This window comes from Marmota marmota, unplaced genomic scaffold, assembly GCF_001458135.2.
Source record: "Marmota marmota marmota unplaced genomic scaffold, marMar, whole genome shotgun sequence".
Taxonomy (NCBI): Eukaryota; Metazoa; Chordata; class Mammalia; order Rodentia; family Sciuridae; genus Marmota; species Marmota marmota.
Genome location: NW_026000294.1, coordinates 7,346,051 through 7,359,627, shown reverse-complemented (window position 1 = coordinate 7,359,627; position 13,577 = coordinate 7,346,051). Strand labels below are relative to the sequence as shown.

Here is a 13,577-nt window from a genome sequence, read left to right as displayed (position 1 = left end):
AAGAGCATGAGAAGAAGATTAACATTAAACAGGGATGAGAGGTGGGAGGGAAAGGGAGAGAGAAGGGAAATTGCATGGAAATGGAAGGAGACCCTCAGGGTTATACAAAAGTACATACAAGAGGAAGTGAGGGGAAAGGAAAAAAAAGCGGGGGAGAAATGAATTACAGTAGAGGGGGCAGAGAGAGAAGAGGGGAGGGTAGGGGAGGGGAGGGGGGATAGTAGAGGATAGGAAAGGCAGCAAAATACAACATACACTAGTATGGCAATATGTAAATCAATGGATGTGTAACTGATGTGATTCTGCAATCTGTATATGGGGTAAAAATGTTAGTTCATAACCTACTTGAATCAAAGTGTGAAATATGATATATCAAGAACTATGTAATGTTTTGAACAACCAACAATAAAAAAATTAAAAAAAATTGAAAAAAAAATTAATCTCTTACAGCTTCTGTATTACTTACTTCTCCATCCAAGCCAAAATTTATACTTCATAGTCATGTGAGGATCTATGTTACCACTACACAATGTTTACTTCTATTCACACATACCTCATTTTAACAATACTCAGTAATTACTTCAACAATTTACTATTTCAAACACATACCACCTCTGAAAGACAACAGAGATATCCCTAAGCATGTTAGCCTTTCCTCATTATACAAAAACTGCCCAACCTCTGAAAATCACTTACTGTCCCTTAATATTTTGTTTGTTTTGAAAATATTACTTTTTTAATTTTAAAAATGTGCCTTCTGATTTGCCAAAGTAACAATAGCATATTCCAGAATTCACCCTAAAAAAGCTAATTTTTTCTTACAAGATAGTGTTTTTCTAAACACAAGATGTTGTCCAAGTATATTCCATAATTTGTTTATGTAGACATTCTGTGTTTATTCTAAATCTAGAACCAAAAAATGACTGGGCAATACCAATGCTGCTTTGGCTTCTCTACTGAAAAAAGTCATAAAATGCCATACATTATAAATTATATTATAGTAATTTATAATTTATAAATTATATTAATTTATAATGTTCTTTGCTAATAGAATAAGAAGGATAGAACATCTAATTCTTAAGAAACTCAAGAAAATTAAAAATCTATGAATACAACAAAGAAAAAAAATTTAAATTAACTAAGTTTAAAATGTAGTAATTTCCTCATTTAAAATTGCTTATATTATTTATAATTTCAGGTCTCCTAAAACAAGGACTGCATTAAAATACAGTAATTACTCAACTATCTTCCAGACAGTCAAGCAGCCTTAAAATTTCTGGTCAGGTCCATTTATCAGTCTTGTGCCAGAGTTAGCAATTCATTGCACAAGAGTCACTTTTTGCTTTTCTTGCAGAATTGATGACACTCATTAAACATTATCTGAATTCCTCAAGAATCATCCACTCTGACAAAGCAACACGTTATTAAAGACTATTTTTCTTCAAATTATTTTTTGGCAACTGTTCTGAGTTTCACATGACTATATCTGTGTGGGTTTGTCTCTGTGGTTTCTATTCTATACTCTTGTTCTTCATGCCTTTTTGGTGCCAAAACCATGCTATTTTTGTTACTATAGCTCTATAGTATGATTTGAAATCTGGTTTTGTGATGCCTCAAGAATCACACTTCCTGCTCAGATTGCCTTGGCCATTCTGGTCCTTTTACTCTTCCAAATGAATTTTAGCATAGAATTTTATAGTCTATGAAGTAGACCAAATGTATTTGGATGTGGATTGCATTGAATATGTGTTTGATAGTATGACCTTTTTGACAATATTAATTCTGCTAATCCAAGAATATGGGACACCTTTACATCTTCTAAGATATTGATTAGTTTCTTTCATCTGTGTTCTATGTTTTCATTGTAGAGGTTTTACTTCCTTGGGTAGATTTATTACATAGTATTTTATTTTTTAAGGATGTTATGAGGGGCATATTCTTCCTGATCTCTCTCAGTAGGTTAATTATTAACATATAGGAAAGTGACTGATTTATGAAAGTCAATCTTATAGCCTGTTACTTTGCGGAGTTAGATTTCTGGTTGAGATTTTGGCTCTTCTACATAGCAGTCATGTTAAGGAAGTCAACAGAGATAATATGACTACTTATTTTCCTACAGAGTAGGTAACAGAAAATTTGAACTTCTTCTTTTCCTATTTGTGTATCTTTATTTTTCTCTTTTTTCCTGATTGCTCCAGCTACAATTTCAAGAACTATATTGGATAGAAGTGATGAAAATGGACATCCCTGTCTTGCTCCTAATTTTGGAGGAAATTATTTCATATTTTTTCTTTTCCAATAAGATATTGTACTTGAGTTCATCATGTGTAACCTTTACAATTTTGAGGTGTCTTCCTTCTATCCGTAGTTTCTCCAGCATTTTAAGTACCAATGGGTGCCAGATTTGTTGAATGTTTTTTCTTCATATATTGAGATGATCATGTGATTCTTGTTGTTAACTTTATATAGTGGATTACACTTATTGATTTTCATATATTGAACCATACATCCAATGAACCTTGCATCCCTGGGATGAAACCCACTTGATCATAGTGTATAGTCATTGTGCTATGTTTTTCCTGCTTTTTTTTTTTTTTTTGGTACTGAGGATTGAACCCAGGGGTGCTCAATCACTGAGCCACATTCCTAGCCCTTTTTATATTTTGTTTAGAGACAGGGTCTCACTGAGTTGCTAAGCGCCTTGCTGAGTTGCTGAAGCTGGCTTTGAACTCGCAAACCTCCTGTCTCAGCCTCCCAAGCCACTGGGATTACAGGCATGTGCCACACCCCCGACTGTACTAAGTTTTTGAGTGAGGCTTTACAATATTTTGTTAACAATTTTTGTATCTATGTTCAGCAGGAATACTTGTCTGTAGTTTTCTTTCCTTGATGTGCTTTTGTCTGGTTTAAGTATCAGGGTGATATCTGCTTCATAGAATAAATGTGGAAGTGTTCCCTCACTTTCTATTTCATGGAATAATTTGAGAATTGTTGTCATTCTTTTTTTCATTTAAAGTTCTAGTGGAGTGTGACTCGGAATTAATCTGGTTCTTTATTTTTCTTTGTTGGAAGACTTTTAGTTGCTGCTTCAATTTCATTGCTTGTTATTAGTCTATTTATGGTTTTTATATCCTAATGATTCATTTTGTGTAGGTCATATGTCTGTAGAAATTTGATAGTTTATTGGAGTGTAGATTTTTAAAATAATTTCTAATGTTCCTCTAGATTTCACAATCATCTGTGTTGTTATCTCCTTTTTTCTTCTTGAATTTTGTTGATTTGGAACTTATCTTTCTTTTGGTTAGTTTGGCTAAAGTTTATCATTCTCAATTATCTTTTCAAAGAGTCTACTCTTGTGTCATTGACCCTTTGTTTTTTCTCAACTTATTAGTTTTAGCTTGGATCTTAACTATTACCAGTCTCCTTCTGATTTTGGTTTTGTTCTTCTTTTCTTGGTCTCTTGAGGTGTAACATGAAATTACTTACTTATGATCTTTCCATATTTTTAATCTAGGAACTAAGTGCTGTATAAACTTTGTCTTAGAACTGTCTTCATAATGTCTCAAAGATTGTGGTATGTTGTATCTCTATTCTCATTCATTCCTAAGCATTTGTTTTATTTCTCTCCTGATTTATTCCATGATTCCTTCCTCATTCAAAAGTATATTAAACACCAGTTGTAAAAAAGGTTTCATCTTAGAATCTTAGAATGAAATAAGAATGATTTCTCATTTCACTTATTATGATCTCATAGGATGCATAACTTATCTCTGTTTTTTGTATTTGATGAAACTTGCTTTGTTCCCTAAATGTGATCTTAGAGAATGTTTTCTGTGCCACTAAGAAGAAATTGAGTTAGTTGTTTAAAATCTTTATATGCCGCAAAGTTTCAGCACAGTTTCTTTTAAAGAGAGAGAGAGAGAGAGAGAGAGAGAGAGAGAGAGAGAGAGAGAGAAGAGAGAGAATTTTTTAATATTTATTTTTTAGTTTTCGGTGGACACAACATCTTTATTGTATTTTTATGTGGTGCTGAGGATCGAACCCAGCTCCCCGCACATGCTAGGTGAGTGCATTACTGCTTGAGCCACATCCCCAGCCCCTCAGCACATTTTTAATCCTCTTCATTCATAGCTGATTTCCTTCCTTTATTCACTTCAGGGATAAAATAAATTAGAAGAGAATATGCATATTCTTCTACATCAGATCTAACAATCTACATTCCTCTGTGCCAAATAATTTGTCTTCCCTCCTAGTATAAGTCCTCCACCTTTGCATTGAATCTTATCCTCCCTCACCTATTTTAAACTTTCCTCATGAACTCAGCTCCAATGCATTATGGTTTTACTACTCTTTTCTAAATAACTATAATTAGCATATAACATCCTGTGATAACCATGATTTAAATAAAAATCTCTTAAAACAGATTCCCCTTGTTACTATTCTCATGTTCTTCTTTTTGTAGCAAAACACACCCCAGCCAGAATGGCAATTATCAAGAACACAAGTATCAATAAATGTTGGTAAGGGTGTGGGGAAAAGGTTCACTCTTATATTGTTGGTGGGACTGCAAATTGGTGCAATCACTATGGAAAGCAGTATGGAGACTCCTCAAAAAACTATGAATGGAATCACCATTTGACTCAGTTATCCCACTCCACAATATATATACATATATACAAAGTATTTAAAATCAGCATACTACAGTGACACAGCCACATCAGTGTTTGTACCAGCTCAATTGATAATAGTTAACAATAGTTAAGCTATGGAGTGAAACTTGGTGCCCTTCAAAAGATGGGAAAAGAAAATGTGGTTTATATTCACAATGGATCATTACTCAGCCTTCAAGAAGAATTACTTTATGACATTTGCCAGTAAATGGATGGATCCAGAGACTATCATGCTACATGAAATAAGCCAGTTCCAAAAAGCCAAAGTTCAAATGTCTTCTCTTATATGTGAAGCTAATTCACAATAAGGGGAAGAGGTAAATTTTAAAAATAGGAGAAAGATCAATGGAGTAGACAAAGGGGAATGAAGGGCAAAGAGTGGGGATGAGATAAGGAAAGACAGTGGAATGAATCTGATATAACTTTCCTACGCACATATATGAAAATACCACAGTGAGGACTGGGGTTGTAGCTCAGTGGTAGAGTGCTTGTCCAGCAAGTGTGAGGCACTGGGTTCAATTCTCAGCACCACATAAAAAGAAATAAATAAAATAAAGGTATTGTTTCCATCTACAACTAAAACAAAATTTTTAGATTTTTTTTCAAAAAGAAAATATCACTGTGAATCTCACCATCATGTATATCCATGAGAAATTAATTTTAAAAAATAACTATGGGTAAATGGCAGAAATATCAGTAGAGCAAAAGGAAAGGAGCAGAAGGTGGGGAGATTGGGGAGGGGAAGGGAAGGTACTGGGAACTAAATTAAAACAAGATATATCTCATTCTTTTATAATTATGTCAAAATGGATTTTATTGTCATGTATAACTAAAAAGAACCAATAAAAAATTAAAAAGAGTTGTCTCTACTCACTATTTTCACTTCTTCCCTCTCTTTTCTCTCCCCAAACTTCTCTAGCCAAGTATTTGTTTTCATGAATCTTATAAAAGAGTTCCAGCATGTCAATGGTTACCTCATTGTTACCAAATACAACAGTCATTTCTCAAGTTTTACCTTAATTTTTTAGATGTTGACGGACCTTGATTCATTTATTTATATGCGGTGCTGAGGATCAAACCCAGTGCCTCATGCATGCTGGGCAAGCGCTCTACCACTGAGCCACAACCACAACCCCAAGCCTTACCTTAATTTATCAGCAATATTTTGTACAGTTGATAAGCCCCTCCTTTGTGAAGGAGTTTTGACATATGCATCATAGTCTTTTGTTTTCTCCTATACACCTGTCTACTCCTTCTGTTCCATATGGGTTATTTTCTCCTTTTATTCTTAAAATAATTATTGGAGTTTCCAGTATCCAGTTCAATATCTTGGTTCTTCTCACTGTATATTCACTTACTAGGTGATCTCTTTTGTTACTGGTGGTTAATGACTGCCAAATTGATTTCTATATTTATCATCTTTCCTGTAAACTCCAGTTATGTATATCTAGTTTCTAAATCAAAGCTTCTATTTTCTCAATGCTTAGTGGATATTTTATACTTGATACAAATAAAACAGAACTCTGGATTCCCTCACCTCCATCTCTAGCCCTCCTTCCAGTAAACAGCACTACCATCTGCCCACAGAGCCTACCAAATAATTAAGTTGTCATTCATTCCTGTTCCCCGGAGTTGAGCTAGTTTACAACTGCCCACTTAGATTCCTTTTCCTTCTTTCTTTTCCAGTTTCAATGGGAAATTCTAGCAGAAAAACTGAGGGTGGGTAGAATACATTTGAGAAATTTATTTTCCTGGTCTCTTCCCTAAAGTGTCCTGGAGGGATGAGTAATATCAGGTCAGATTCTCTACACTGCCCTGTCTCATATATTTGATAACTACCTTCTTTGGCCATACATTTAGGGTTAGGGGTATAATGCCTTTCTGTTCATAACAGTATGTAAGTGTAAATCTTTACCTTGTGATTTCCCTATAGTCTGCTCTCACCTTTGTGGAAGTCCACTTGTTGAACTGCTTCAAATTATCCAACTGGTTTATGTTTCTTGTCTGCAGACACATATTCAACCCAACTGTACAATTTAAAACCACTGTACAATATAGCATACATATAAAATGGTATATAAATGTATATGCTTAGCAACAGATAATAAAAATAACAATAAATCATGGGAAGGTATAAATATTACCAAGAATTTTTGAAGCTTCTCATTTAGATTTCAAACTTTTCCTCCCTATAAGATAAGGATTATCTTAAGTTGTAAGTCAGTTATTTCCTTGCCAGTTAAAATAATTTTATTGCATATGAAATCTATACAGACTCAAATAAAAATCAAATTATAGACTATCTTTCTGTCATTTGTGTTATCACTCATTATTGTGTTTTTAAGATTCATCCATGTTGATGCATTCAAATTTAACACAATCATTCTCACTTCTGTGCATTATTCATTATAGAAATATATGCTAATTCATTTATCTGCATTACTCATGATGGACTTTCATGTGGTTTTCAGGCTACTGTGCTATTCCTTATAAGTTGCTATGAATATTCTTTCCTGTATATTTCCATTAATATTACCCTTGAATCCATCTTTTCTCTTTATGAGATTTTACACTTACATATTTAATCAATTTTGCATTTATCTTGTAATTACTTTAAGGAAAACTTTATTTTCCTCATTCTGGCATTCTTAGCAGTTTACTACAGCAGTTTACTGTAATAAACTACAGTTTACTATTTAGAAAATGTACTCACATCACATTAGATAATCAGAGAAGTTCTGAAGTCAATGCAGCAATGCCAATTGGCTGTTCCCACGAAGCTCTTCTCCTAAAGGGCCCCAAAGAAACCTCTAAGATATTTTGAGGGATATAGACCATATTTTGGTAGTTCTATAACATCACAGAAGTTTTTTTTTTCATAAAATTAACTTGGCATTCCCTAATTACCTTTAATTAAATTAACTCCAAATAAATATATGGACTCTTTGTTGGTTAAAAAAAGGGACATACTTTTATCTTAAATTGTTAAAGCAACATTTGTTAAAATGTCCACTTTAAATTGACCAGCTGATTTCAGCCTTGATTACATTGAGGAACTAAATTCCTCTTCTCTCAAAGTGAACCTGTCAGATTTAATAAATAAAAATGCAGGGCACCAAGTTTAATTTGAATTTCAGATAATGAATAATATTTTAGAGAAAATGTGTCTAATGCAATAGTTTATCCACTATTTTGGGTACTCATACTAAAAAAAAGTATTCATTGTTTACCTGAAATGCAATTAACTAGGCATCCTGTATTTTATTTGGTGACCATATACCAATTCTGGCAGTTAAAAGTCCTCCAGGTTTCCCTCAAGCTGTTTGATTTTTTAATTGCTTAAGATACCCCCACGAGCGCTGTTGTACCTTGGATTGAATCTAGGGGCGGTCAAGAGCTAAGATAAGAAGTGCACCACTGCCTGCTTCTTAAATTATCTATTTATTTACTTATTTTGGATGGGGGTACTGGGGATTGAACTCAGGGGCACTCGACCTCTGAACCACATCCCCAGCTCTTTTTTTTTGTGTATTGTATTTAGAGACAGGGTCTCACTGAGTTGCTTAGCGCCTCACTTTTATTGAGACTGACTTTGAACTCGTGATCTTCCTGCCTCAGCCTCCCAAGCCCCTGGGATTACTTACTGGTGTGCAGCCACAGTGCCCAGCTTAAAATATTTCTTGTATGTAGGAAGGCAGTAGCGGTTGGGTATTTAACTAACCTTTCCCAACCTTTATCTTCATTCCATAGAGCACATGATCTTCAAGCCAAGCAATGAGAGGCTCATGAAAATGTTTTTGCTTAAGGATGATCACTTTTGCTGATAGTTCTGCAGCTGCCTAGAGTGTAACAGTTTGCAGGCCTGGGGGGGGGGAAATGTTGTCTCAAGATACCGCGAGAGGTGAGATGGGACTAAGCCTTCTGAACTTCATCGGCCACCATCCATGTAACTGCCTCAGGCGATACTTCCAGTTCTCTGTTCACTAGCTGGTTGGAAGGTTGGAGTTTAGTTTCTGGTAGCCTACTTTTTTGCCCTTTGGCTACCCCATTTAGGGTGGTCCTGCCTCCTTCCCTGATATCCTAGAAGTCAGCTTTTCCCCATTGCAGACCAGCTACTGGAAACATCCTTCAAAATGTCTGGTCACGAGAGTGGCACAAATGCCTCACCAAACATAGAAAATGGAAGCCCGCTTGGCGCCTCAGAGGAGACATCTGGCACTGAGGCAGGGAGAGATACACACTCTGATGATGAAAGAGAGGCCTCAAAATTGAGTGCGAATTTAACTGGAGATGGTGATGATAACATCGACGGTGATATCCCCGTCCATGTCGGCACAGAAAATGAAGTAGAACCAGAAAGTTCAAGTGACACCATCGATTTTCACACTGAGAAGGACTTTGACCATTTCATCAGCAGTGAGGAAAGCATGTTCCCTCACCACTTAGAGGAAGAACGGGAGACAGAGGAGGAAGATGAAGAACAAAAACAGCTTCAGGTATGTGCACAGTACCGGGAGAACAACTGTGAGGATGAGGATCAGGCCCTGGAGCAGTGGATGACCTCAGAGACATCTGCCCTCCCGCGACCTCGCTGGCAAGTCCTTACAGCACTCAGGGAGCAGCAGCTGGGTTCCAGTGCTCGTTTTATGTATGAGGCCTGTGGGTCAAGAATCTTTGTGCAGCGTTTCAGCTTCCAGTATGGCCTTGAGGGCCATTTAGGTTGTGTGAACACTGTGCATTTTAATCAGCGTGGCACCTTGTTGGCCAGTGGTAGTGATGACCTGAGGGTGATAGTGTGGGACTGGATAGGGAAACGGCCAGTACTGGACTTTGATAGTGGTCACAAAAATAATGTCTTCCAGGCTAAGTTCCTTCCTAATTGTGGTGATTCCATCCTGGCCACATGTTCCCGTGATGGCCAGGTAAGGGTGGCAGAACTATCTGCTCCAACATTTGGGAAGAACAGTAAGTGTGTGGCCAAACATAAGGGAGCTTCTCACAAGTTGGCTCTGGAGCCAGATTCCCCTTTTAAGTTCCTAAGTTCAGGTGAAGATGCTCTTGTTTTTACCATTGATCTCAGACAAGGGCAGCCAGCTTCAAAAGTGGTTGTAACAAAAGAGAAGGAGAAGAAAGTGGGACTATATACAATCTATGTGAATCCAAGCAATACCTACCAGTTTGCAGTGGGTGGACGAGATCAGTTTGTAAGGATTTATGACCAGAGAAAAATTAAAGAGAATAAGAATAATGGAGTACTCAAGAAATTCTGTCCTCATCACTTGGTCAACTGTGATACCAAAATAAACATCACCAGTCTTGTGTACAACCATGATGGCACAGAGCTTCTAGCCAGCTACAGTGATGAAGATATTTACCTCTTCAACTCCTCTGATAGTGATGGAGCTCACTATGTTAAGAGATATAAGGGCCACAGAAATTATGCCACGGTAAAAGGTGTGAACTTCTATGGCCCCAGAAGTGAGTTTGTGATGAGTGGTAGTGATTGCGGACACATCTTTCTCTGGGAGAAAGCATCTTGCCAGATCATTCAGTTCTTGTTGGCAGACAAGGGAGGTACAGTCAACTGTCTTGAAGCCCATCCTCACCTACCTGTGATAGCAACTAGTGGCCTGGACCATGATGCCAAGATCTGGGCACCCACAGCTACAGCTTCCACTGAGCTAACTGGATTAAAGAATGTGCTTAAGCAGAACAAGCAGAAAAGAGTTACAGATAACTTGCACCACTCTGACCTGTTTGATAGTCAAGCGCTTTAGTTCCTCACGAGTCACCTGACAGAAAGAAATCATTACCAGCACCGGGGAGGTCCTGGCCTTCTAGGCATGAATGCATACTTACTTGAGTCTTCCAGCACCTCATATATATCTGAGGAAGAAGAAAGTCAAGACTGAGCGCAATGCTGGCCATCCTGAGGAATTCATCCCCCCTCAAGCTGAATGTCACCTCAATAGACTAGACTTTAGATTTCAGTTTTAATATATATTTGCCTTTTGTCTTCTGTTTTCTATAAGATATACTAACAACATTTTTATTATTTCCTTCCTCTCAACATTCCTCACTCATTCCTCTCTTTTTTTTACTCCTCCCTTTACCCATGAATGTATAAGTAAATGAGTTATGCCTCTTTTTTGTTACATTTTAGTTAACCTCTAAAATTTGCTAATTCTGGTATTTATCTACTCTAGAAATTGCCAATTTTAAATCTTTAGTAATTTAATTCTGAATATCAAGTTCTTCATTTGACCTGAAAATTTTAGAAATGTTTGTTGCTTGAGAAGTAAAATAAACCATGTTTCTGTTCCTTGAATGCTGACCCTTGACCATACATATACCAAACACAATTTGTATGTGTGTGAGTATTTGTGTGTGTGTGTGTGTGTGTTTTCTGAAAAGGAAAAGAAGAGAAAAGGTGGGTAGGTAATTTCCTGACCAGAAAATTTACCCCCTTAGAATAAATAACTGGTGTTATCCACATTTTCTGAATTCATATTAGTAATATTAAATAATTTGATAAATTTGGTAAAAACTAAAATAATTTAACCATATGATATTTTTTATTCTGCTCTTTCAGTTTTATTTTTATTTTTATTTTTTGGTTGAGAAATCTCAATCATCTTCCAGTGAGAACTCCTGGGGCAACCATCTTCTATAACATGCTATCTAGGAATGTAAGAATTCCTATAGTTAATGTATCATTTCCGTTAACTTATGAATAGCATTGTTGCCAAAAATTTTTTATACTTTATAAAATGTATTTAAGCCATATTTAATGTAAATTTTAGTGTCTAACTAATGTTCAATAATAATATACATTTAAAAAATTTTTAATGGTTGTAGGTGGACACACACAATACCTTTATTTTTTTTTATGTGGTTCAGAGGATTAAACTCATGTGCTTCACACATGCTAGGCAAGCACTCTACCACTGAGCCACAACTTCAGTCCTACATTTTTAAAAAATATTTATTTTTTAGTTGTAGTTGTCAATACTTTATTTTATTTATTTATTATGTGGTGCCGAGAATCGAACCCAGGGCCTCGCACATGCTAGGCAAGCGCTGTACTGCTGAGCCACAACCCCAGCCCCACAGTCCTACAATTTTGTTTTGTTTTTTTTTTATGTAAGTAAATGCAGATCACCTTCCCCCAAATACTTGCAAACTAAATAACATCCTTGTTTTCATACTTTTGTTGGTGAAAAAATGATGTAATGAAACATCCCATAACCTGACAATGATTTTCCTCTGATAATACTTCCTGAAATCGGTATTATTACTCCTCTTTTGGGACCAAGTACATAAATTAGACTTTGGAATGGACGACGATATCTTGACCAAAGTTTCTGTTCATTGAGATTCAACATGAGGGACAAGTGCCTGGGGGTTTAGTGACTAGCCCCTACCTCTCTGCTATTAGGAGAGGACCTTAATAATCCCCAAAAGGAACTCACTTGGGGAACCCAGTGATTCTGAACACTGTTGTTTAAAACAGGACATAAAAGACAGTTATAAACTAGGATCTCAAGTTTGGGGCAACCTGTGTAACTGAGTGGAATGTATATTAGTAAATATTAACAAAACATTGGAAAAGCATCATTTGGGATTTCAAGTGACACTGGGTGTCAGAACAATGACAAAGCACATTAATTAGGTAGGTCTTTTTCCACTTGCTGTTTGTGAACAGCTCTCCCTCTGTAGGGAATTCATGCCCTGTCAGTTTAGCTAAGCTAAAACTGTTCAGGGTTCCCTGTTTCTATCTCAGGATTGCTCATGCTATAATAGGCATTTGCCAAAAGATTTGGAAGACGAAGGAAAAATAGTAGCCATATTTGTTTTATGCTCAGACAGTAGGAACAGGGGCACCAGGTGCTGCTGTAGCTCATGCACATTTTGCTTTTATGCTGGCTTATCTTGTTGGTATGGGGTAGCAGCTGGGCCCACAACTACTCCAGATCTACCATATCTTCCTTTAGCTTCCCCAGCTCTATTAAAAAAATCTGCTTCTCATGCTGGGGATTCATATCAACAAAGCTGGAGGTTTGATTTCAGTCTGTCTTGGTTGTCCCAGAAACTAATCAAGGATTACATATATCTTTGCTTCCCCCACTTTTCATTCATCTCTCCTTCCTCATTGCCCTGCTGATTTCAGGTTCCAGCATTTGAAGCAAAGACAAACACCATAGTAAGAACTGCTTACACAGCTTGAAAAACTAAGATACAGACCCTGTTATAAGTTTATAAGTCCCTTGTTAAATACATATGTTTCTGCTTTTCTGATTGAAATCTGTGTGTTGCAACTCAACTCCACGTGTTTTGGGTTACATTTCAAGGTTACTTCGTCTTGAATATTTGCCATTTGGAGTAATTAAAGGTTCCTAAAGGACACTGTACAAACACAAACACACAAGAGCAGAGAGATAATTATATTGCAAGTACAATTATAATTATAGGTAAAAGGCAAGCTGGTGAAGTAATGGTTACAAAGTCAACCTATGCACATATTGGTGTTATGAGTATATAGAATAAAACAATGCCTGTCATGGAATAGTAGGCAAAACTAACAATTTTCTCAATTTAATAAGTAGGTAAATCTGTTCCCTTAGTGTTAATTTTCCAACACCATATTTTCATTCCAATATAAAATATCTATAGGACAGTTCTGTGCAGGCCTTATTGGCCTTTATACAATATTTTAATTGTCTCCTAGTTATGTACAGAATTTAACTGCATAAAGTTGTAAAAGATGCCAAACTATTCTTTTCAGAAAACATCTTCCTGGCAGCCATTCCATAAAAGAAGAGGTGTAGAAATGGAAAAAAATACAATGGATCATAATTAATCAATATTATTTTCAAGTTGCAAAGAGTCTTAGTTTATGTCTGGTTG

At 36.2% G+C, this 13,577-nt stretch overlaps 1 protein-coding gene across 1 annotated transcript; it reads left to right on the top strand.

The window, feature by feature from the left end:
- Positions 1-8,803: 8,803 nt before the first annotated feature.
- Positions 8,804-10,582, top strand: LOC107155634 (DDB1- and CUL4-associated factor 8-like). The gene is given in 1 exon segment (XM_048797236.1): positions 8,804-10,582. A coding segment is annotated over 1 exon segment (1,779 nt).
- Positions 10,583-13,577: the final 2,995 nt, after the last annotated feature.